Source organism: Urocitellus parryii, chromosome 1 (genome assembly GCF_045843805.1).
Source record: "Urocitellus parryii isolate mUroPar1 chromosome 1, mUroPar1.hap1, whole genome shotgun sequence".
NCBI classification, from domain to species: Eukaryota; Metazoa; Chordata; class Mammalia; order Rodentia; family Sciuridae; genus Urocitellus; species Urocitellus parryii.
In genome coordinates, this window is record NC_135531.1 from 83,073,612 (window position 1) to 83,097,226 (window position 23,615).

At 33.8% G+C, this 23,615-nt stretch overlaps 1 protein-coding gene across 1 annotated transcript in view; it reads right to left on the reverse strand.

Moving 5' to 3' along the window:
- The window catches only part of Slco6a1 (solute carrier organic anion transporter family member 6A1), a 118,530-nt gene that overhangs the window by 44,443 nt on the left and 50,472 nt on the right, over positions 1–23,615 (reverse strand). Inside the window, exons 5-7 of the mRNA XM_026395028.2 lie at positions 17,791–17,912; positions 16,834–16,946; positions 7,755–7,899 (exon numbers count right to left, since the gene is read on the reverse strand). Of these exons, the coding sequence (XP_026250813.1) occupies positions 7,755–7,899; positions 16,834–16,946; positions 17,791–17,912 (380 nt within the window). The remainder of the gene's footprint in view (positions 1–7,754; positions 7,900–16,833; positions 16,947–17,790; positions 17,913–23,615) is intronic.

Consider the following 23,615-nt stretch of genomic DNA (forward strand, 5'->3'; position numbering starts at 1 on the left):
TCAATAAAATGGGTTAATTCACTGATAAGTCAGAGCTCTCATAATTCAGTCTTCTCATCTCTGAACATTGCTTCATCACCTAACACATGAGCTTTATTGGGCAGGGAGGGGGAGGCGTGGACACTCAGACCAATGCCATAACAAAAACCAAAGAGTTGAAAATTCAGTAATCCACATAACTTCAGATTACATTTTAAATTAAATATTTTCATGATGCATATAAAAGTACATAAATAATAATTATACACAATGATGAATTCCCAAAGTGAACATACCTATATAATCAGCATATAATAAAAATAGAACATTATCATATGCCCAGAGGATCTTTATTGCAGTCTTCTTAAAAGCTGGTTTACCTGGTATGCATACTCTTTTGTTTTATTCAGTCAACATCATGTTTGAAATTTTATTGCTTTTTTATAATTTTGGTACTGGAGATTGAACCCTGGGATGCCACTACTGAACTACATCCCTCCCCATCCCTTTTTTATTGTTCTTTTGAGATATGTTCTCACCAAGCTACTGAAGTTGGCCTTAAATTTGTGATTATCCTGCCTCAGTGCCTCTTGACCAGCTAGGATTACAGGCTTGAATCACTGTCCCCAGCATAATCCAATTTATTGATTGATTGTACCAGGAATTGAACTCAGGGGCACTCAACCACTGAGCCACATCCCCAGACCTATTTTGTATTTTTAGAGATAGGTTCTCACTGAGTTGCTTAGCATCTCACTTTTGCTGAGGCTGCCTTTGAACTCGAAATCCTCCTATCTCAACCTCCCTAGCCACTGGGATTACAGGCAGTTGTCTCTGTGCCCAGCAATCATTTATTTTTATGTAACATAGATAAAGATGTTAGAGTGGAAATAAGCAGAAAATCTCAAGCACTCCAGAGTCTAGAATCAAAGCAGTGAGTGAACAGATGAGCAGAGAGGTGGGTGACAGAGGAAATCCATTAAGACACAAAGTTAGACAGTCAGAGATTTGGAGGGACTTGGAAATTCTGTTTACTGGTATAGAAAACAGGAAAGAATTTGCTAATCCCAAATCCAGACCAGGGCAGTCAGTGGAGTATAGTAACAAAGTGAGAAAAAGGAAGGGCAAAGCTTACAAACTTACTCTGGCAACAATGGTAGAAACTCACACTGTGTTCAGCTAGGGCAAGGACTACAAGGACACTTTGTGAGATGTGCACAGATTATCTCAAATTGCTGGTGAAACCTGTGCCACGTAGTCATTTTGAAGAGATCACACCTAAACAACTTCATTAGAAGCAATTATATTTAATCAGTTTTATCCCATCTACAGACAACATCAAACACTACTATAGGGTGTACCACTGAAATGGGCTGTCTGAGCAATATGTGTAGAAGGATCACTCATAGCTGCAGATTGCCATTTCCCCTCCCTTCACTTACAAGGGCATAGGGGTGCAGTAGAACAGAGAGCAATTCACTCTCAGAGAGTGTAGCACCTAGGGAGCAGCAACAGCCCCAGTAGTTAGCCATAATTGTACAAGCCACAGTGGATGGCAGAAGCTGCCTGTGCCTGAGCAGTACTATGTGCACCACAGAAATGGCCTAAAGATGTATGCCTTAGAGGTGCTAGCCTCTGTCCAGTGTACTCAGAGGAGGGCCAACAATGGTGTGCCCTGACAGGTGGGAGAAGTCCACCTCCAACCCCTGTGTCCTGGTAGTGGCCCATGCATCACAGAAGTGGCCTGCAGATGAATATCCCATAGACATGGCTACTGCCAAGAGCACTCATAAGTGAGCTTGCCATTGTGCATTCCACAGCAGCTGGCAGAAGTCACACATACCCAGGCAGCCCACAGCTACATGCCCTTCAGACACCAGCCACCCTTGAACACTCCCAGATGCATGCCCACCAATGCACTTGCCCCCACCAGAGGCAGATACCTCACACCTCCCAGAGGCAACTGAGAGCCACTACCACTGACTACCACATTTCTGTTATATTCACATACTCTGAAATCTACTCAGGCAAGTTCACACCTGAACTGACAGCTCTGGGAAGAAGAAACATTTCTACATGAAGTGATACCACAGACTGCATGTCCAACCAGGAAGAGACCTAGATGCTAGGCCACAGAAAATTAGGGGTTACTCCCTCTGACCCATCCCCACCAGAAAGCTATTTAGTGCACAGACACATCAAAGAATGGAGGGAGCCTCCTAGATTTGCGTCAGAAGTGTGTTGGTTAGGTTATTACTTCCCAGTCCACAGAAACTTAGAGGTAAAGCTGAGGTGTGGGCAATTACAAAGGCTCCCAAACTTCATGAAATCCAAACCAGAAAGGACCAACAAGTCTCTTCATCTCAAATAGCTCAGCACAGAATAACTTACATATCTTTAGAATTTGTGTTTGATATTACAGGTATTACCTTCAGTATTGATTTAATACATTTATCCTTATTATTTCATATGATATCCCTTAATCCTATTATATGTGTTTCTTTTAACGTTTTGAAGCATTAATTGAAATTATTCCTTCTTTTTTCATATTTTTCCTTTGTCTGTTTTCTTTCTACAGCAGCTGGTCCTCGTTATATCCCCCATTTTTTTCTCCCTTTTCATGCCCTATATAGTATAACAATATATTTTTTTTCTTTAATACCTAATTTCTCAGCTGATTTTAGAGCATGAGTCCCATTTTCCAATTAGGTTAGTAAAGTCAAGAAGAATATTTTCAGGAAGTTTTTTAAGATCTGTTAGTATATAGCTTCATTCTGAAGTGGTTGCAATTACTAGAGATTATTAGATCTCACAGTGGTGCTAAAGACTGAACATCACAGCATAATCATGTTGAGAAGTACTGACATTTAGATATATACCGAGGCCAGGGCATGTAGCAAAAAAGAAAGGAGCTCACTAAAAAGTCCCTTATTTGACAGTAGAAGAGATTAAAACATATAATACTTCCAGTGCACATACAAAAATTGACATAGAGATAGATATGAGAAAACAAGGTGCCCTCAAAAGTTCATAACTCTCCAATACTTGATCACATAAATGTCAAAGTGGAGGAAATGATGGGTAAAGAATTTTAAAAGTTAATTGTTAAAAAGATTAATTAATTGAAGAAAGATCTAAGGAATAAACTGAGGGAGAAAATGCAGGATATGAAAATGCATTTCAAAAGAGGTGAGATTCTGAAAAATCACCAAAAGAAATCCTGGAAACAAAAAAAATCAAATTTTCCTTTTTTATATTGTTCTTGATAGGGTTGTCTATCAAATTTATGGTAGATTTACAAAACAGGAAGAAAGTGTTTGCTATGTATTTATTTATCTGGAGGGCACTGTGTAAAACGTGTCAATTTTTTTTCTTAAAAAAATGAATCACTGGTGAGGCTATTTTACATTTGGGTTGACTATAAAAGAAGCTCTGTAATGATGGATGTCATCTCACTAAAAATTTAACATCATTTATACTTTCTGTTTTCTTAAATTGTGTTTCTATGTAAGTTTTCCATTTCCCTGATACTATTAGACTTACACATGAAATATTTTTCAATGATGGTCTTATTCTTCTAACATTTGTGGTGTGCATTACCATCTAATCTTCTCACTTATGTTATGCTGTATGTGTTTCTTGCTCAATTTTATTAATGCTTTGTTAATTTTATTAATCTTTTCAAAGAAGTAACTTTTATTCTTATTTTTTCTAGTGTTTGGAAGCTTTGTATGTCTTCTACTTTGGTTCTTATGACACTATTTTCTTCCATTGTTTCCTTCCTTTTTTTCTTTCCACAGAAGATTATGTTATTATTAAAATAACGCAAGACAGACAGAAGCACTTCCTGTCAATCTGACCTTAATAACCTGAGGTCTGACTCATTGTAACCACTATTATTAGCATTCATTGTGATTACACAAAAGATTCCTTTTTCTTTCACACAACATTTAACAAAGTTGTGCAACCAGACTGAGTGTAAAAAAAAAAGGAAGAAATTTACAGTCATTATGTGCAGTGACCAGGAGATCTATCAGAACTTTAGTTGATTTGCTTAGAGTATGGAGGGAATGGAGTGTATAATTTCTTGTTAAAATTAAATTTCAATGTATCTTACTGTCATTTTAACCATTGATCTATTATAAGATAGTAATAAATTATCTCAGAGTTTTATGCCATGCATCCTGTGTGCTACAAGTATTTATTGATCATCTTAGAAAGATTTCCATAAAATAAAAAAACTCCTATGTGAAGTCATAGATTACACATTGAATAGAATTTAGATTCTTACTGCACCTGAAAAGAAGGGACACCCATCTCGTAGGTGGTTCTTTAGAAAATTTCAATGTACTTTTCTTGTGGTTTTAGTATACTGATGTTAATTGGTATTTCTATTTTAAAAGCTTCTGATACTCCAAATGATATCAGAACTCATTAATTGCTACTCAAAGTGCCTTCCTTGTGTATGTCTATGAAAAACAACTTACAATAACTAAAAAGGGAAGTTGCAGATTTTCATACTAACTAAAATGCAGCAAGAGTAGGAAGACATGAAAATATATTAATTTAATAGTTTCTATGTTCAATTAAAAATGGTAAGAGGAACATGAGGTTTGAGGAAATTGACAACCTACTGAATTCAGGGGTTGCTCCTTATACCCCTGGTTATTGGAGACATAGTGACAAGAATAAATGTAGTTCACCAACTGATGGCACTTTATATGCTATCTTGGACATTGCCAACGCCTGCTTTTGGATCCCACTCCTACCCAAAGATAAAGATCAATTATCATTCATGCTATAAGGCCTCAAATACATGTTTCAGTATACCCTCAGAGGTACCTAAACTGTTTGTAGCCATTTGCTACAAGGGAGCAGGTCAGATTTAGTCTGAGTACCCCTATATGCTGGTTTGGACCTTATACTAACAGATGGTATTCAGTTGGCTAGAGGATCAGAAGCCTCAGACTCAATAACACTGACTTAATTATTTTTACACCTTTACTAGCAAAGGGAACTGATAATGTTCAAAAAAATCTGTGTAGAGCAGTGACTTGAATCTCTCTGATTGCCTTGAGGTTGCTTTGAACTGGGAACTTCCTATGCAAAGGTGCAGGTCAAGATGGCCCAGTTGCAATGGTGACACCCAGCCTGAGGAGGCTCTATGCAAAGGTGCACAGATGTTATCACTCTGGACCTTGAGCTCAGACACCAACTTTTGGGGATGGAGAATTCTGAACATAACAAGATAAATAATCCTAATGTCTTGCCAGTCCTATGCCCTTCAGATTGCCTGCTTTGCCGAAACTTTCCCCAAAATAGCCTTTTGATGAAACCTATATAATAAATTTGCCAAGCTAGCTCTGGGGCATTATACCTTTATCAAAGGATACTGTCCCACCTGACCCCAGCTTTCTTTCTAAATGTTTATCTGTTTGTCTTCTCTCAATCCCCCATTGCCCCCTTGCCAGTGATCTCCTGAATTAATGGCCTCAGCTGAGATTTGGGGCTGTGGCAAAAATCCACAAGGCTTCTCATCATATTTTTTCAAAGACTATCTTGAAAGATTCACAATATCCTATCTCTCTGGCAGTCAAGAAGAAACTGATGTTCTTTCTTCTCTCCAAACAAAAGGTTGAGAGCATTTTTTCAGGCGCTAGAAATTAAGAGATTTTAGATGTCTTACTTTAGCATTCCACTTGGTCTTTTATTACCTAACCAACAGTGTGTATAACCCACAAATCTACATTAAAGCCAATCAACAAGCTATAGCATACTATCTACCCTGAGGTGCTACAAGTCAAATGAACCCTTTGAGCTACAAGTCCTAATGTCTGATGATATTGTGCAGAGGGAAGGAGAGGAAGTTTCCACTTGATGTTTAGGACTAACTGACACTCTAAAACAGTTATTCTGTAAAAAAAAAAAACTACCAACTTATTACTGGCCTCCTGTTGAAACTGAAGCCTTGAAATCTAGAGACCCAATAGCTCTGGGGACTAATATTCTCATTTGGGATAGACCAAATCAGACTCAAAATTATTTGACAATATTTACTTGCCCAATGAAAATTATTTAATCAAGAACACAGGGTAGTCATAAGAGATGATCTAGCATTCAAATAAACACACAAGTAGATCATGTAGTCTCAGAAGTCCATGGAAATCTCTTTGAAAGGAAGTTGCCTTTGATTACCCAGAGGAATTATTGACATAGGAATTAATGACACATTATTTGTATTAATTCTGAGAGAAATTATCTCTACAATTAGAGTTATCCAATTAGAAAAGGTGGTACAAAATTTGCCTTTGATTTTACTTGAAATAATCAATGACACCATCTCAGCCCTGGAAAGCACTCTGGTAAACCTCACTCACTGATCAACGTTACAAATTACAGAATTACCCAAAACTTCTTCATTGTAGGCCAACATGGAATGTGCTATTGTTAATGTATTTTGTTATACTTGAACCAGCACCTCAGGCTACATGAAAAGGTTAATAATAGAATATTAAGGGGAAGCCTAGGGCTAAAGGATTTGTTCAGCTGACTGGGTCCAGAATCTTGAAGGTCAATGGATGAGGCCAATATAGTAGGTGGTCTCATCCTATGTCTTTGAAACTGTTAGGCTGAATTAAATACTATAAGAAACAAATTGAATGTATTTAGTTCCAATTTCTGTTGGTTAGGTTAATCAAATCAATAATGTGGTATACTCATGGAAAAAATTTTCATAATGGCCATGGAAACAGAGTTGCATCATGTTTAGGCTTTTTGGAAAATATGTAATTCAACAATGCTAGTCTTTTAATAGAAAAATCTACTGAAATTTTTAATTTAAAAAAGTTTTCTCCACAGGTTAAAGTTTGCTTTTTATTTAGCCAAATATTTTATGTCTTTTTTCTTTCTTTTCTAGTTTTGATTTTAACCAAATTTAATAACAAATACCTTGTTATTTTCTTTTATTTGTTACACTAAAAGTTACCTTTACCACTTTCCCATTACTTCTAGACCCTTATAACAATGAATTCCATTAGCAATCTCTTTTGGAGAGCCAAATTCTCAATAACGAGTAAAATTTATGATATATACAATAGTGATTGTTCTTTAATGTTGAAACATAGAACAACATTGATAAATGAGCATACATCAACAAATCTATTATTACATTGGTTAAAAGGTAAGAAATTAAAGGCCACTTCATATTTGTTAATATGATAATGCAAAAAGTGATGTATTCATAGAATAGAATCCCATAGCACAATTGAGATGCATTAAATAGCTACAGATCAACATGATTCTGAAGAATAAAATTTCTGATGAAAAAAGTAGAAGAGTTTGTATAAATTATATACAAATTTTAGAAATATATTGAATATATATTTTCTGACAAGCAGAAAATGTGAGCAAATATGTATAAAAGTACACAATGTAACTTTAATAGAGTTGTTATCTAAGGGAAAGGAGCAGGAGAAATGGATTAGACAGTGATGTAATGATGTCCTTAAAATTTGATGTGTTAAAAATTATTGGTGATAGCAAAGAATTCAAATTCTTAAATTTTGGCAAATGGTGCTTTTGCAACATTTGCATACACTGCTCTTTTATTTTCTAATTACATTAAATATTTCGTATATGTATATGTATGTATATATATATATATATATATATATATATATATATACACACCACACACACACACACACACACATATATATATATGTAGAGTTCATACAATTTTTTTTTAAATCAGCACAGTGAGAAGGAAAATTTACCTGTAAGTGTTGCTGCCATCCTGGCTGTTATTATGAACTGATTTTCTAAATATATAGGTATAAATTCAGAAGCTCCAATCAAAATTAAGAATTCTGAGGCTTTGGACACAGCTTTGCATAAAAACACTGGATTCTTCAGTAGGATCTGAAGTAGAAATAAGTTATATAGTAATTATTACATTTTGTTAGTTAAGACAAATAGATATGCCCATGCATGTTAAGGATCTATAAAAATTTACCTCCCCCAATATAAAGGGAAATAGATATATGTAATTATCAAATATATATATATATATATATATATGCGGGCTGGGATGTAGCTCAGTGGCAAAGTGTTTGCCTTGCATTTGCAAAGCCCTGGGTTCAAACTCCAGTTCCAAAAAAAACAAAAAAAACAAAAAAAGAACCCCACCAAAAAAAAAGATACATATATATATGTACAATTATATAATGTACAATTAACCCATATACCCATTCTATAAAATGTTCACTTTCATTTTTATGTGCTCTCCACATAAAAATGGGCCTAGTAGCTAGTTGCAAAGATTTGGGAAAAACTCTGCTCACTGATATATTTTGCATATTTATCTAGTTCAGCTTCTGAGTACTATCTTAATTGGGATAGTGTGATATCACTATATTTATCCATCCCCATAAGACTGAATATTTATATTGCCTTTAATTTCCTACTCTAATAAGCGTGGCTATCTTAAAAACTCCTGTACATGTACTTTTAGTGTAGTATCCGGCGGAGGGAATATCTTTGGAATTATGTATCCTTGAATGGAGTTACTAGGATATTAGGACTTAGAATAAATACTTCATTTCTCTAATATCCAGATCATTCTGCTGAGGTATCTGTTTGTGTTAGCATCTCAGTATAAAAAAGATCCAATTTCTTCATGTATCAACTTACACTATCCAAAATTTTTAGAGCAATTTTTTGGGTTCTGCAAGTCTTTCCAGAACTATTCTATGACTAACAGTCATTGATCTTGGAAAGGCCTATGACTGTCTCAACCAGGTAAACAAGGCTACATGACTTCTGACTTGGTCATAAATTTTGTGTAGATTTTCCAAGAATTCCATATTCATTCTAGAAAATCTCTTGGATTTAGTTTTCTATTACTAGTCTATTAATGTTGTCTAGTTTTCTTCTTAGAACAGAAATCTTCAACTTGATATTATCTAATCTGTAAAATTTGAATGTACATTTTACATTATTTAAATCTTGTCTAACAAATATTTTCGCACTTCTATGTTATAAAATAGTCTTTCTTTTTTAATATTGCTTTTTTAATCTAAGGTATTTAATATGAGGGAGACCAGGTTTCATGGTATACACCTATAATCCCAGCAACTTGGAAGGCTGAGGTAAGAGGTTTGCAAGTTCAAAGCCAGCCTCAGAAACTTAGTGATGGCTTTAGCAACTTAGATCTTATCTTAAAAAAAAATTAAAGAAGCCTGAGGATGTGGCCCAGTTATTAAATATCCCATTACAAAAAACAAAAACAAAAGCATTCTTTTAAAAAGGAAAAAAAAACTTAAAACACTTATGCTCAAATTTTAAGTGCACTTTAATGATTGTATTTTATTTTTTTTTAAATGAAAGAGGTTGTGACTAATTGTTGGCTTCTGTATTGTTAAAGTAGGTACATGTAGTGTTCTGATGAAATTAAAATTTGGTAAAATCTTAATGAAATATAATCAATTATAGAAATTATTTATAGTTTGACAAAATAACACTTGACAAATAGAAACAAGTTAAAATGTTCTTATTTTATACAACTATAGCCATTTATCTTAGGAAGAACTAGAATAATATAAAAATTAAAACATATATATTTGTATATGTGTTAAATATGTGTGTGTGTATGAACACATTCTACTAAAATAGTGTTGTCCTAAAAAACATTGTTTGTGTGTGTGTGTGTGCATGTGTTGTGCACATGTGTGTATTTTTTTTTCTGGAGCATTAAGGAGAAAGTCATTTTGCCTAGAAAAATAAGACAAGATGTGAAAAAGGGATTTTTGTTTGTTTTGGAATGAAGAAAAGAGAGAAGGACAGTTTAAATAAATAGATTAGCATGTACAAATAAGCAGTATGATAACATACTTGATATGATCAGGACCAAGATAGTGATTAGAATGTGGAGAACATAGGAATAAAATCTGAAAAAAATGAGGTAAGAAAAATCAGTTAATGTTTATTATGAAGGGAGAATAAAACTACCAATGAGCGCTACAAAGAATACTCAAAGATATACTGCACACAGAAGATCCCAAAACTAATCCCAAAGCTCCCAAATATATGAAGATCAATATTAATCAACTGCATTAGAATCAGAACAGAATTGAATAAAGTAAAAAAATCAAAACGGCAGGAAACCACAAACACATATTCATAATAACACTGAATGTAAGTGATCTCAACTTCCCAATTAAAAGATACAGATTAGCAGAATGGGTCAAAAACAAGATCTAATTAAAAACCATTTCAAGAGACTCATCTCATAGGCAAAGGCACTCATAAGCTGAAGGTAAAAGGATGGGAAAAAATAGTCCAGGCAAAAGGAGTTCAAAAATAAAGCAGAAGAATCTCATACGTAACTAAGAAGATTTCAAGCAAAAAAATATATATATATTCAGAAGAAGAAAAGAAGGCCGCTGCCTCCTGGTAAAGAGAAACATCCAACAAAAGAAGATATAATGATAGTAATTACATATGCCATGGATGTCAGTGTGTACTATTGTATAAAAAAATACTCCTTGATACTACATCTCAGAGATATCTTACTACAATAATACTAACTGATTTAAATGTACCTTTATCACCAATAGGTCATCAAAACATAAAAGCAATATAGATATTTCTAACCTAAATAATACTATAAATCAAATAGTCCTAATAAAACTTGAGAATATGTCACCCCAAACAGCTGAATTTACCTTCTTAGCAGCTTATGAAACATTTTCCACAATGGATAATATTCTAGGTCACAATATAAATCTTAGAAAATACAAAAAATGAGAGAGAGAGAGAGAGAGAGAGAGAGAGAGAGAGAGAGAGAGATTTAATGCCCATGCATTCTATCAGATGATAATTGAATGAAACTAGAAATCAACAAGAAAAAGAATGGAAACCACATAAGTACACAGAGATTGAAAAACACTCTTTTAAATGAAGAATGGATCGAAGAAGAAATGAGAGAAGAAATCAAATTCTTAGAAACAAGTGAGAATGGAGATACAACATATCAAAATCTCTGGGACAGTATGAACACAGTTTTAAGAGGAAAATTGATAACATTGAGTGTCATCATTTAAAAAAAAAATAAAAAGATTCCAAATAAGTAACTTTATGTTCCATCTCCAGACCTTAAAAAGAACTAACTATAAAATAAGTAAAATACATAAAATAATAAAGATCATAGCCAAAATTAATAAAATCGAGAATAAAATAACAACACACAGGATCAATACAACAAAGACTTGGCTCTTTGGAAGATAAACAAGATTAATAGACTCTTAGCCCAACTAACAAAAATTAATAGAGAGGACCCAAATAAACAAAATTAGAGATGGGAAGAAAAATATCACTACAGACACTACTGAAATCAGAGAATCATTAGAAACTATTTTGAAAATTTATACTCCAATAAACTGGAAATCTAAAATACACTGACAAATTTCTAGACACATATAATCTGCTTAAATTGAATCAGAAAGATAGAGAAAATATAAACAGACCAATATCAAAATAACAAATTTGAAGCAACAATTAAAAGCCTTTCAACAAATAAAAGTCCAGGACCAGATGGATTCTTATCTGAGTTCTAACAGACATTTAAAGAACTAACACCAGTCTTTCTCAAATTATTCTATGAAACTGAAAAGGAAAGAACACTCCCAAGTGAATTCTATAAAGTCAGTATAACCCTGATTCCAAAACCATACAAAGACACATCAAAGAAACAAAACTACAGACCAATATCAATGCAAAAATCCTTAATGAAATACTACAAACCATAGTAAAAAACACATCAAGGAGATAAAACACCATAAGCAATTGGGCTTCATCCCTGGGATACAAGGTTGGTTTAACATACAAAAATCAATAAATGGAATTCACCAATTAAATGTAATTAAGAATAAGAATTAGTTGATCATCCCAATAAAGAAAAGTCCTTTGACAAAATCTGGCATCCATTCATGTTAAGAATTCTAGAGGAACTGGTGATAGAAGAAATTACCTCTATTTTAAATACTATATGTGACAAACCCAAAACTAATATCATACTAAACAGAGAAAAACTGAAAGCATTTTCTTTAAAATCAGAAACAAGACAAGGATATTCACTCTCATCACTTCTATTTAATATAGGCCCTTGAAACTCTAGCCAGAGGAATAAAGCAAGAGAAGAAAATTAAACTGATACAAATAGGAAAAGAAAACATCAAATTACTTTTATTTTTTGATGACATGATCCTATATCCAGAAGACCCAAAAAAGTTCCACCAGAAGATTTCTAGAGCTAACAAATGAATTCATAAAGGTATAGAAGATCACCACTCATAAATCAATAGCTTTTTTATACTCCAAAAGTGACTCATCTGAGAAATAAATCAGGAAAACCATCATTTTCACAATAATCTCAAAAAAATAAGGTAAAATAAAATAAAATACCTTGGAATTAATCTAACCAATGAGGTGAAAAACTTCTACAATGAAAACTACAGAAATAAAACAAAGAATCAATAAGTGGAATGTTATCAAATTTAAAAGTTTGTGCAGCAAAGAAAATTGATTAAAAGTGGGAAAAGAGAGCCTATAGAATGGGAGAAAATATTTGCTAGTTGCTCCTCTGATAGGGGATTAATATCCAGAATACATAGAGAACTCAAAAAACTCAATGCCAAAAAAAATCAATAAAAAAGCAAAATAACTAATTAGAGATTTCTCAAAAGAGGAAAACAAATAGCCAAGACATATACGAAAAAAAATTTCAACATCTCCAGCAATCAGAGAAATGCAAATCAAAACTACACTAAGATTTCATATCACTCTAGTCAAAATGGCAATTACCAAGAATGCAAACAAATAAATGCTGGAAAGCATTAGGGCAAAAAGTTACACTGATATATTGTTGGTGTGACACTGATATATTTCATGGGTATTACACTGAATCTATATATTGCTTTATATTGATCCACTTTGAGTTGAGTTTAATGCAGAGGTTTAATTTCATTTGGTTGGAAAGCAGTATGGAGATTCCTCAAAAAAGTAAGAAAGGAACAAGCATGTGGCCCAGCTACCCTACTCCTCAGGATTTATCTAAAAGAACTAAAATCAGTATACTATTGTGATACAGCCACTTCAATATTTATAGAAGCCCAATTAACAATAGCCAAAGTATAAAACCAGTCAAAATGCCCATCAATAGATGAATGGATCAAGAAAATGTGGTATATATACACAACAAAGTTTTACTCAGCTATAAAGAAAAATAAAATTATGGCATTTGCTGGTAAATGGGTGAAAATGTACAGCATCATGCTACATGAAATAAGCCAGAGTCAGAAAGTCAAGGATTGAATGTGTTCTCTCATATGTGGAAAGTAGAGCAAAATAAGGGAAAGAAAGTAGGGTAGGGAGATTGGATGTCATAAATACATAGAGAAGATCAGTGAAGTAGTAAAGGAAAACAAGGAGGAGTGGGGAGGACTTAAAAGGGAAAGAAATATGGAACAAATTTAACCAAATAATTTTATCTGCATATATAAATATGCCAAAGGGAATTTCACCTTTAAGTAGAAAGAAAGTACCACTAGAAAATTAGTAGATAATTGCTAGAGAAGCTGAACATCTTTTTACATATTTGTTAATTGATTGTACTTCCTCTTCTATGAAGAGTCTGTTCAGTTTCTTAGCCCAATTATTGACTGGGTTACTTTTTTTTGGGGGGGGGGTGGTGTTAAGTTTTTTGAGTTCTTTATATATCCTAGAGAGTAATGCTTATCTGAGGTGCATGTGGGAAGATTTTCTCTCAATCTGTAGGCTCTCTCTTCACAATATTGATTCTTTCACTGAAAAGAAGCTTTTTAGTTTGAATCTGTCCCAATTATTGATTCCTGATTTTACTTCTTGCACTTTACAGTCTTGTTAAGGAAGTCAGAACCTAGGCTGACATGGTAAAGATCTGGGACTACTTTTTCTTCTATTAGGTGCTATATTTTCTTCTATTAGGGTCTCTATTCTAGGGCCTAAATCCACTTTGAGTTGAGTTTAATGCAGAGGTTTAATTTCAATTTCTTATATGGCCTTCCATTTTTCCCAGCATAATTTATTGAATAGACTATCTTTTCTCCAGTGAATGTTTTTGATGCCTTTGTAAAGTAAGAGATAACTGTATTTATGTGGGTTTGTCTCTGTGTCTTCTATTCTGTACCATTGGTCTATGTGTCTGTTTTGGTACAAATACCATGCCATTTTTGTTACTATAGCTCTGCAGTATAATTTATGGTCTGATATTGTGATGCTTCCTGCTTCACTTTTCTTGCAGGATTGCTTTGGCTCTTCTGGGTCTCCTATTTTGCCAAATGAATTTCATGATTTTTTTTTCTAGTTCTATGAAGAGTGACATTGGGATTTTAATAGAAATTGCATTAAATCTGTATAATGCTTTTGGTGTATGGGCATTTTGACAATATTAATTCTGCCTATCCAAGAGCATAGAGATGTTTCCATCTTAAGGTCTTCTTCAATTTCTTTCTTTAGTGTTCTGTAGTGGTTTTTTTTTTTGTTGTTGTTGTTGTTGTTATTGTTTGTTTGTTTTTTGAGAGAGAGAGAGAGATTTTTTAATATGTATTTTTTTAGTTTTCAGTGGACACAACATTTTTATTTTATTTTTATATGGTGCTGAGGATCGAACCCAGCACCCTGCACATGCCAGGCGAGCACGCTACTGCTTAAGCCACATCCCCAGCCCCTGGTTCTGTAGTTTTCATTGTACAGTTCTTTCACCACTTTTGTGAGATTGATTTCCAATTATTTTATTACTTTAATGGGGTAGCTTTCCAAATTACTCTTTCAGTGGATTCACCACAGATGTATAAGAACATATTTGATTTATGGGTTTTGATTTTATATCCTGCTACTTTGCTGAACTCATTTATTAGTTCTAGAAGTTTTCCAGTGGAATTTTTTGGATCTTCTAAATATAGAATCACAACATCAGCAAATAGTGATAATCTAGGTTCTTCTTTACCTATTTGTATCCCTTTAGTTTCTTTCTTCTAATTGTTCTGGCTATAGTTTCAAGGACAATGTTGAATAAAAGTGGTGAAAGAGGGCATCCTTGTCTTGTTCCAGCTTTTAGAGAAAATACTTTCAATTTTTTACATTTAGAACTATATTGGCCTTGGGTTTAGCCTTCTAGCAATTTGAGAAATACAAATCAAAACTAAGACTTCTTCTCACTCCAGTCAGAATGGCAATCGTCAAGAATATAGTCAACAATAACTGTTGCTGAGGATGTGGGGGGAAAGGTACACTCATACATTACTGGTGGTACTGTAAATTGGTGCAACCATTCTGGAGAGCAGGATGGAGATTCCTCTGAAAACTGGGAATGGAACCACCATTTGACCCAGTTATCCAACTCCTCAGTCTATAATGAAAGGACTTAATATCAGCATGCTATAAGTGATGCAGCCACATCAATGTTTATAGCAGCTCAATTCACATCAGCTGAACTAGGAACCAACCTAGATGCCTTTCAATAGATGAATGGATAAAGAAAATGTGATATATATATATATATATATATATACACACACACACATACATACAATGGAATGTTACTAAGCTATAGAAAATGAAACTATGGCATTTGCTGGTAAATGAATTGAGTTGAAGAATATCATGCTAAGTAAAATAAGCCAATCCCCCCAAAACAAAAGCCAATTTTTTTTATATTAAGATGCTAATTCACAATAGGGGAGGTCACTATGGAAGAATAGAGTTACTTTAGATTAGGCAGAAGAGAGTGACAGAAGGGGAGGGGTATGAGGATAGAAAGGTTAGCAGAATGAAACAGACATCATTACCTTATGTACATATATGACTCAGGAACACTGTGATTCTACAACACGTACAATCAGAAAAATGAGAAATCATACCCCATTTATGTATAATATATCAAAGTGCATAAATGTATTATGTCATGTATAAATAACTAGAACAAATAAAATTTATTAAAAATAGTTAAATAAATCAATAGATAAGTGAACACAAAGAAGAACAGTATAGTAGAGGAATTAAAATAAGGGGAGTGAAAGCAAGGCAGTGGGGAACTGAAGCCAAATTCCTTGAATGTATGATTCTGTTAAAATGAACCCAACTACAATGTATAAATGTAGTGCTCTAATTTAGAGAGAGAGAGAGAGAGAGAGAGAGAGAGAGAGAGAGACAGAGAATGAATTTTATCTACAGAATAATCTGAGATAGGACTTGATATAATATAAATGTATAATAAAATTATGCAAGTGCCATAAAATATAAAATTATAAGAATAGAAAAGTAGAATCTCACTATTTGAAAGTTGGCATGTTTTATGCCATCATGATGACTGTATGATAGGTGTGAGTGCTCCATTTCACATCATGATGAGACATTTTCCATGGAATATGGTACTTGTGGTATTATGTGTTAACTTCCAGATTCGTTCTCACTGAATTAAACATAATAAAATATAATGTTGATGACTACTTGTCATCTCATTAAATGCCATATTTATTTCTTCAGGGAAAAATAAACACAAAATCATATAAAAAGAAAATTAAAAGAAATAGAATATACCTGATATCAGTTTCTCACACCAACATACTCTTGGTAATGACAGTTGAGTGCGATGGGTCCTGGTTCCCATTATATGAAAATGGAATATTTTAATAAAAAGACTCCAAAAGTTTCATCCAGACTTAAGTTGAACACTTTATGGCTACTTTCTTAAGTCCACTATTAGAAAATTGTAAAGATCAACTTAATTCATTTTTCATATAAAGTAATTTACTTTACCCCAATAGCAGCAAACAAGTCCTTAATACCAGGTCCAAATTTCTTATTTTTAAGCTTGTCACCAAACAAATGAGTCTGTTGTTTACGTTTTATAGCTTTTATTTTTGCTGTACCTATATGTTAACAAGCAACAGAATTTTATGACATGTTCAAATAAGTTAAATACATATATAATACATACATACACACACAGATAAATCCAGTTTGTAATGAAAAGGGACATGAATTATTTTTAAACAATCTAAAGTTAATCCTATTAAGTAAAAGACACATCTTCTAAAACAGTGCTGTCCTAAAGACCATTTTGTGATAATGAAAATTTTTCATATTAACACTGTCCAATACTATAACTACTAGTTATATAAATGCCTAATAAATACTTGAAATATAGTTCCTATTATCAAGTAACTTAATTTTTAATTTAATTTGTTTTAAAATTTAAATGGGCACATTTAACAAATGGCTAAATGTTTGAAAGCACAGTCATAAAACATGAAAAAAATAATATTTGTTGTTTCTAAAAACATGCTGTGCCCATGAAATGCACAATCAAGAACCAGATTTCTCTGATGTTACAGGTTTTTTTAGTGCTTCCACATCACTTTACTAGTAATTTAATCTTAAAAACATTTTATGACATAGTGCATATATTGAATCATGCTAGGTAAACAGATCTATATATACTTCATGTTTAAAATTATGAACTCTAGACATAAAGCATTTGTAAAAGGAAATAATGAGAAGCAAAAATATTTATTACTCAAATTGTGGTAGACAAATAAAATATTTGGCTGTAGGGTTGTTTCATTTGTTCAAAAAATACTATCACAAGAAGCTATGTCTCAATGGAGAGACCACTACCAGTAGGAGATGTAGCTCAGCCATGCTCCGAACTCTTGGGAGCTAAGGGGTGGGAAGTACTAAACTTTAATTAATGAATTATATTTTTACATTCACCTGGTATGTCATGTGGAAAGCATAACAATGGTATTACAGCAGACCATGCAAGAAGACCGGCAGCAAAAAAATCAATCCACCAAATAAACTGCCATTTTCTATCACTGTCATCTTCCACAATGCTTTAATAAAGAAAATTTAATAAAAAAATTAAAATGCTTTCATTTTCAGCTTTGGGCATTTTATTAAAAATAAAACCATGCACAAACACACAGAGAAAAATTTCTATTAATTTGTAATTAATTAATTTGTAATCTGTCACTATTGTTTGTTAATTTTTGTTAGCAGGGAGTAGTTGGTAGTCTCCCAATTAAATGATTCTTTTTTGATTTCCAGGATCCTAATTTTTTTCATTGTCCTACAGCAATTAGGAAGGGAAAGGTTCTTGTTTGTCCCTATTTAATTGTTTTCTCCATCAGAAACTATGCATTTAGAAGAGAATCCCTTTAATTCTCATCTATCCTTAAAACTCATTCCTACCCCTTTCAATTTTGCACTTAGACCTTTATGATAAGCCTCCCTTTTAAGTTGCCCAATTGATTTTTTATGTAGCATTTGTCCCTTTAAATCCCATGTACTTTAAAATCACTTACTTCTGCAGTCTCTTCTCTGAACTTTCATATTTGGTATGATTTTATCTTTCCAGTGGTTTGAACAAATCCTCTTTGGACCACCTGTTAGTCAATCTGTCTCTTGCTTTCCCTGTGGTTTTTCTTACTCTCTCTTTGCTTCTCACAGATCTTGCAGCGGACAGGGTGGGAATGGAATGAGAAAGATCCTGCGTGGGATTTGTTGGCTTTCTCTTCTTTCCCACAGTGATTTTGAGGTTTGAACATTTATTGTCTTCAATTATTGCTAAAGCCATGATTTTAACAAGAATTTTCATAGTTGTGATTTTTTTTTTTGTATCACTTAGGGAGATTAGAGAAAGTTGATTGATTATACAACCACCAATGTTTTCAACTCCTCATACATTCAAGACCTTCTTCAACCAATCATTGTTGGAAAATGCTCATGTCTTCAGGAACCCCAGTTTGGGAGGAGCTGGTGTCTCACAGGTTACTCTACTGCCGACCAAAACCTGGTCAGTCCTAGTTCATAGAAACTTGCTTTCCATTAAATATGGAAAATGCTGACTCTCTTGTCCAATGCTAACAATATTCCTGAATACAAATTCCAGCAAGAAATAACATGGGATTATTCAATCCTTACTTCCATTATCCTCTTTTCATCTCTATTTGAATATGCTACACACAGGGAATTTTAACTCCAGATCACCATTGGAGTTGTATGTTCCCTTGTTGTTTATAATATTCATAATCTTTTTTTTTCCACTTTTGAACCCAGCTATGTACTCCAACTGTATATAGTATATTATATGTAATATGATTATTACTTTTGTGTTTGATTAGTATACCTAAAAGAATCTGGGCCATAACTTAAAAAAAATACAACGTATAAGCAAAACATGATAGGATGACTGTGTCTATCAGATAAATTTAGAAATCAAGAGATTTTTCTTCTGCCAGAACTAATTGATTGGAAAATGAAATAATATAATGACTCCATACATAAAACTGACAAAACATACAAAATGCTTAGAAATAAGGTTAATAGGATAAGTTCAGTAAAAATATAATAAAACTTTACTGAATGGCATAAAACAAGAGCAGAGATAATAGCATAACATGTCATTTTATTGCATGGAAAAGATAAATATTCCCAACTTGATACATTAATTCAATTCAAATAAAAGTGTTTTAGTTGTAGTCTGAGGTTATCGTCTTTACCTAGAAGATAATTTTGAAAGAAAAAAGTCCCTGATATTTGATTAAAAACAATAATTGGGAGTATATTCAAATACTAAATTAAAAATAAAACTTTAGAAGTTACAAAAACCTGTAGTTTGACATGAAAAATTGAAAACTATATTGGGCTTACAGACTGGAGAGATAGGACGGAAACCCACATATACAATGAGGTTTAATTTCTGATAAAGGTGATTTCTAGTATCAGTTAAGAAACAGAATGGTTTATGAATATCAGTACAATTTGCCCTTTGTCAGAAAAATAGAAGCCTGGACTATGTATCATTTCATACACATAAATATATAAATAAGTTGCAACTGAATATGGAATTTAAGCATAATTACAAAAGTACTGAAGAAAATATAATCAATTATTTAATGATTCTGTAAAGGAAGAACTTTTTAAGCAAGATGAAAATACTAAAACTTTATTAAAAAAACAAATAAATAGATGAATTTGACTATGTAAGAGCTTTTAATGTTTACATAATAAAAGACTCTATACAACAAGCATAAAGACAGATTGAGGGGGAAAAAGTTCTGTCTTTTGTCATATCTATGACTCTTGAAGAACTTTTTTATAAATTAACGAATTAATTGGACCTGGGCATTGAACCCAGGGTCACTTTATCATTAAGCTACATCGCCAGTCCTTTTTATTTTTTATTTTGAGACAGGTTCTTAGTAAGTTGTCCAGGCTGACCTCAAATTTGAGATCCTTCTGTTTTAGCCTGCTGAGTTGCTGAGATTATAGGTGTCCGTCATCATGTCTGGCTATAAAGAACTTTTATAAATCTATATAAACAATGAGCAAATATAAAGCCAAGAAAGGAAATAAGTATTAAATTAAAACTAAATTAAAAATTATAAAAAGTATAAAATTAAAAATTTGTGTTTACTGACATACAAAAATGTAAAAATAACATATTTATGGCATCACAAGTGATATTTTGATATCACATATATACCTTGTGTAATGTTTAAATCAGGGTAAAAATATTTATCATCTCAAATGTTTATCATTTCTTTAAGGTGAATACATTCAAAATCATTTCTTCTAGTTTTTTGATATATCCAGTCCATTTTCATTATCTGCAGTCACCAGAATATCTAAGTCCTAGGACTTAGTATCTATTGTTCAAACTTTTGCCATCACTTCCTCTCTGCTATGTTTCCCAACTTCTGGTAACCAATATGATACACTTAATTTCTACGAGGTCAAGTTTTTATATTCCACATAAGTGCAATCATATGGTACATGTCTTTCTGGGTCTGTTTTATTTCAATAACATTATTTCTAGTTCTATTCATGTAATTGAAAATGCCAGAATTTCATCCCCTGTGAAGGCTAAATAGTATTGCATTCTATATGGTCCACATTTTATTTATTCATTCAATAAGTGATGGGCATTTGCGTTGTTTCCATTTTTTGCATATTGCAAATTGGCACTGCCATAATCACGTGAGTGCAAATGTTCCTTTGACATGCCAATTTAATTTCTTTCAGACATATACCCAGTTATGGGATTGCAAAATCACATGGTAATTTTTTTTTTTTGAGAAAAACTCCAAGTAGTTTTCCATAATAACTACATTGATTTATATTCTGTTTTAGTCAGCTTTTTCATTGCTGTGAATAAAAGACCCAACTAGAACAATTTTGGTGGAGGAAGTTTTGGGGGGCTCATGGTTTCAAAGATCTCAGTCCATAGAAGACGCTCCATTCCTCAGAGATGGAGGTGAGACGGGACATTATAGTAAAAGAGTGTAGCAGAGAAAAGCAGCTCACATGATGATCAGGAAGCAAAGAGAGACTCCATTCACCAGATACAAAATATATACCCCAAAGGCATGACCCCAATGATCCACCTCTTCTAAGCACACCCTACCTGCCTTCAGTTTCCACTCAATTAATCCCATTAAGGGATTAATTCACTGATTGGTTAAGGCTCTCATAAACCATCAGAGTAGATATTTCCATTCACAAAAATAGGGGCATAGAGGGCTGTCGCTATAGCTCAGTGGCAGAGCACTTGCCTCCAGTGTATGAGGCACTGGGTTTGATCCTTAGCACCCCTTAAAAATAAATAAATTTTAAAAAGGCATTCTTTCCATCTACAACTACAAAAAAATTTTTAGAAAAAAAAATAGGAGCATAGAAAGAAGGGATGGGACCAAAGCAAGGCTGAAAAACCCTTGGGCAAACAAGTCCTGTAGTTATGTGTCCAGCATCTAGAGAAGAGCTTGTGTACTCCACTCCACCCCTCTGGCCTTGTTGGTTATACCCTTTCTGTTGGGTTGTCTCCAATTCCTGCAGCTTTCCTAGGACAATGTTCCACATTACTGACACTTCTTAATCTAGGGGGGTGTCTCTATTGCAGCTTTCAGCTTCTCCTCACATTTCCATACTTTGCTCTCTCAGGGGCTATTCCACAAGGACTTCAATCCTGGGGCACTTTTTCTAGCCTCCTAAGCCTTCCATTGAAATCTGGGTAGAAGCCTCCAGGACCCTCTAACTCCAGCATCCTACATTGCTGCAGAACTAGCACCACATGGTTGATGCCAAGGTCTGCTGTCATCTCAAGCCTTCAGGGACCCTGGTTGCAGCAGCCTCTGAATGTCTGGGTGGCTAAACACATTGTAAAACTTCCTAGGCCACCTTGTGCAAAGAAGGGTATTTCCTCAAAAGAATTTTTACTTTTATTTTCTTGAGTCTGAGATGGATATGATCTTGCCAATTCCTGAGATGCCCTCAAGCCATCTTTCTTAATATCTCTGAGCAAAGTCTTTTGCATTTCTTTAGCGTCAGTAATGTATTCAGTGACTGCAAATTCCTTAGCCCCAGTTTTACTGAGCTTTCTGCTTCTGAATATAATAACAAATTTGGCTAAAAGCTGCCAGCAATAGCTATACTACCACCTGAATGCTATGCTGTCTAGAAATTTCTTCTGCTAGATTAAGAAGTCCATCACTTTTAAAATCAGCCTAGGGCTGGGGATGTGGCTCAAGCGATAATGAGCTCACCTGGCATGCGTGGGGCGCTGGGTTCAATCCTCAGTACCATATAAAATAAAATAAAGATGTTGTGTCCACCGAAAACTGAAAAATAGATATTTTTAAAAATTCTCTATTCTCTCTCTTTCTCGCTCTTTCGATTTCTCTCTTCTCTCTCTTTAAAAAAAAATATTAAAAAATAAAATCAGCCTCACAAAAGGTCTCAGCACACAGGAAAAACGCAGACAACTTCTCAGCCAGAATATAACACAAAAGGCCTCTAGTTCAATTACTGATAGTATTCTCCCTTTCCTCTAAATCCTCTTGAGCTCTGTTTTCACTGTTCACAGTCAGTCCTATTGGCATTCTGGTCTTCTGAGCTCCCACCATAATCAGCCATTAAACTCTGCTTACAATAATCCAAACATTCCCAGCTTGCGCTACTGCATTCCTTGGGAATTGAGGTGAGGTGGAACATGGTTATGGAAGAGTACAAAGGAAGGCAGCTCACATGATGATCAGAAAGGAGAGAGAGAGAGAGAGAGAGAGAGAGAGAGAGAGAGAGAGAGAGAGAGAGAGAGAGACCCTACTCACCAGATACAAAATATATACCCCAAAGGCATGTCCCCAATGACCCACCTCCTCCAGCCATATGCTACCTGCCTTCAGTTTCCACTCAATTAATCCCATCAGAGTTAACCAGTCATTTCTCCTCTAAATCTTCTTGCATTGTCCCACACATGAGCTTTTAGGGGACACCTCACATCCAACCATAACATAAAGGTTCACTCTACTCCACATCTTTAGCAGTTGTTATCTTTAGTCTTTTTGGTAATAACTATCTAACTTGGACGAGATGTTTTCTCATTGTGGTTTTGATTGGCATTTCCCTGATGGTTAGAAAAGCTGAGCAGTTTTTCATATATCTATTGGCTATTTGTAGGTCTGCTTTTAAAAATAGTCTATTTAGACATATTTGGTCTTTAGTTTTGCTTTTTGCTATTGAGTTAATTCCACATTCTA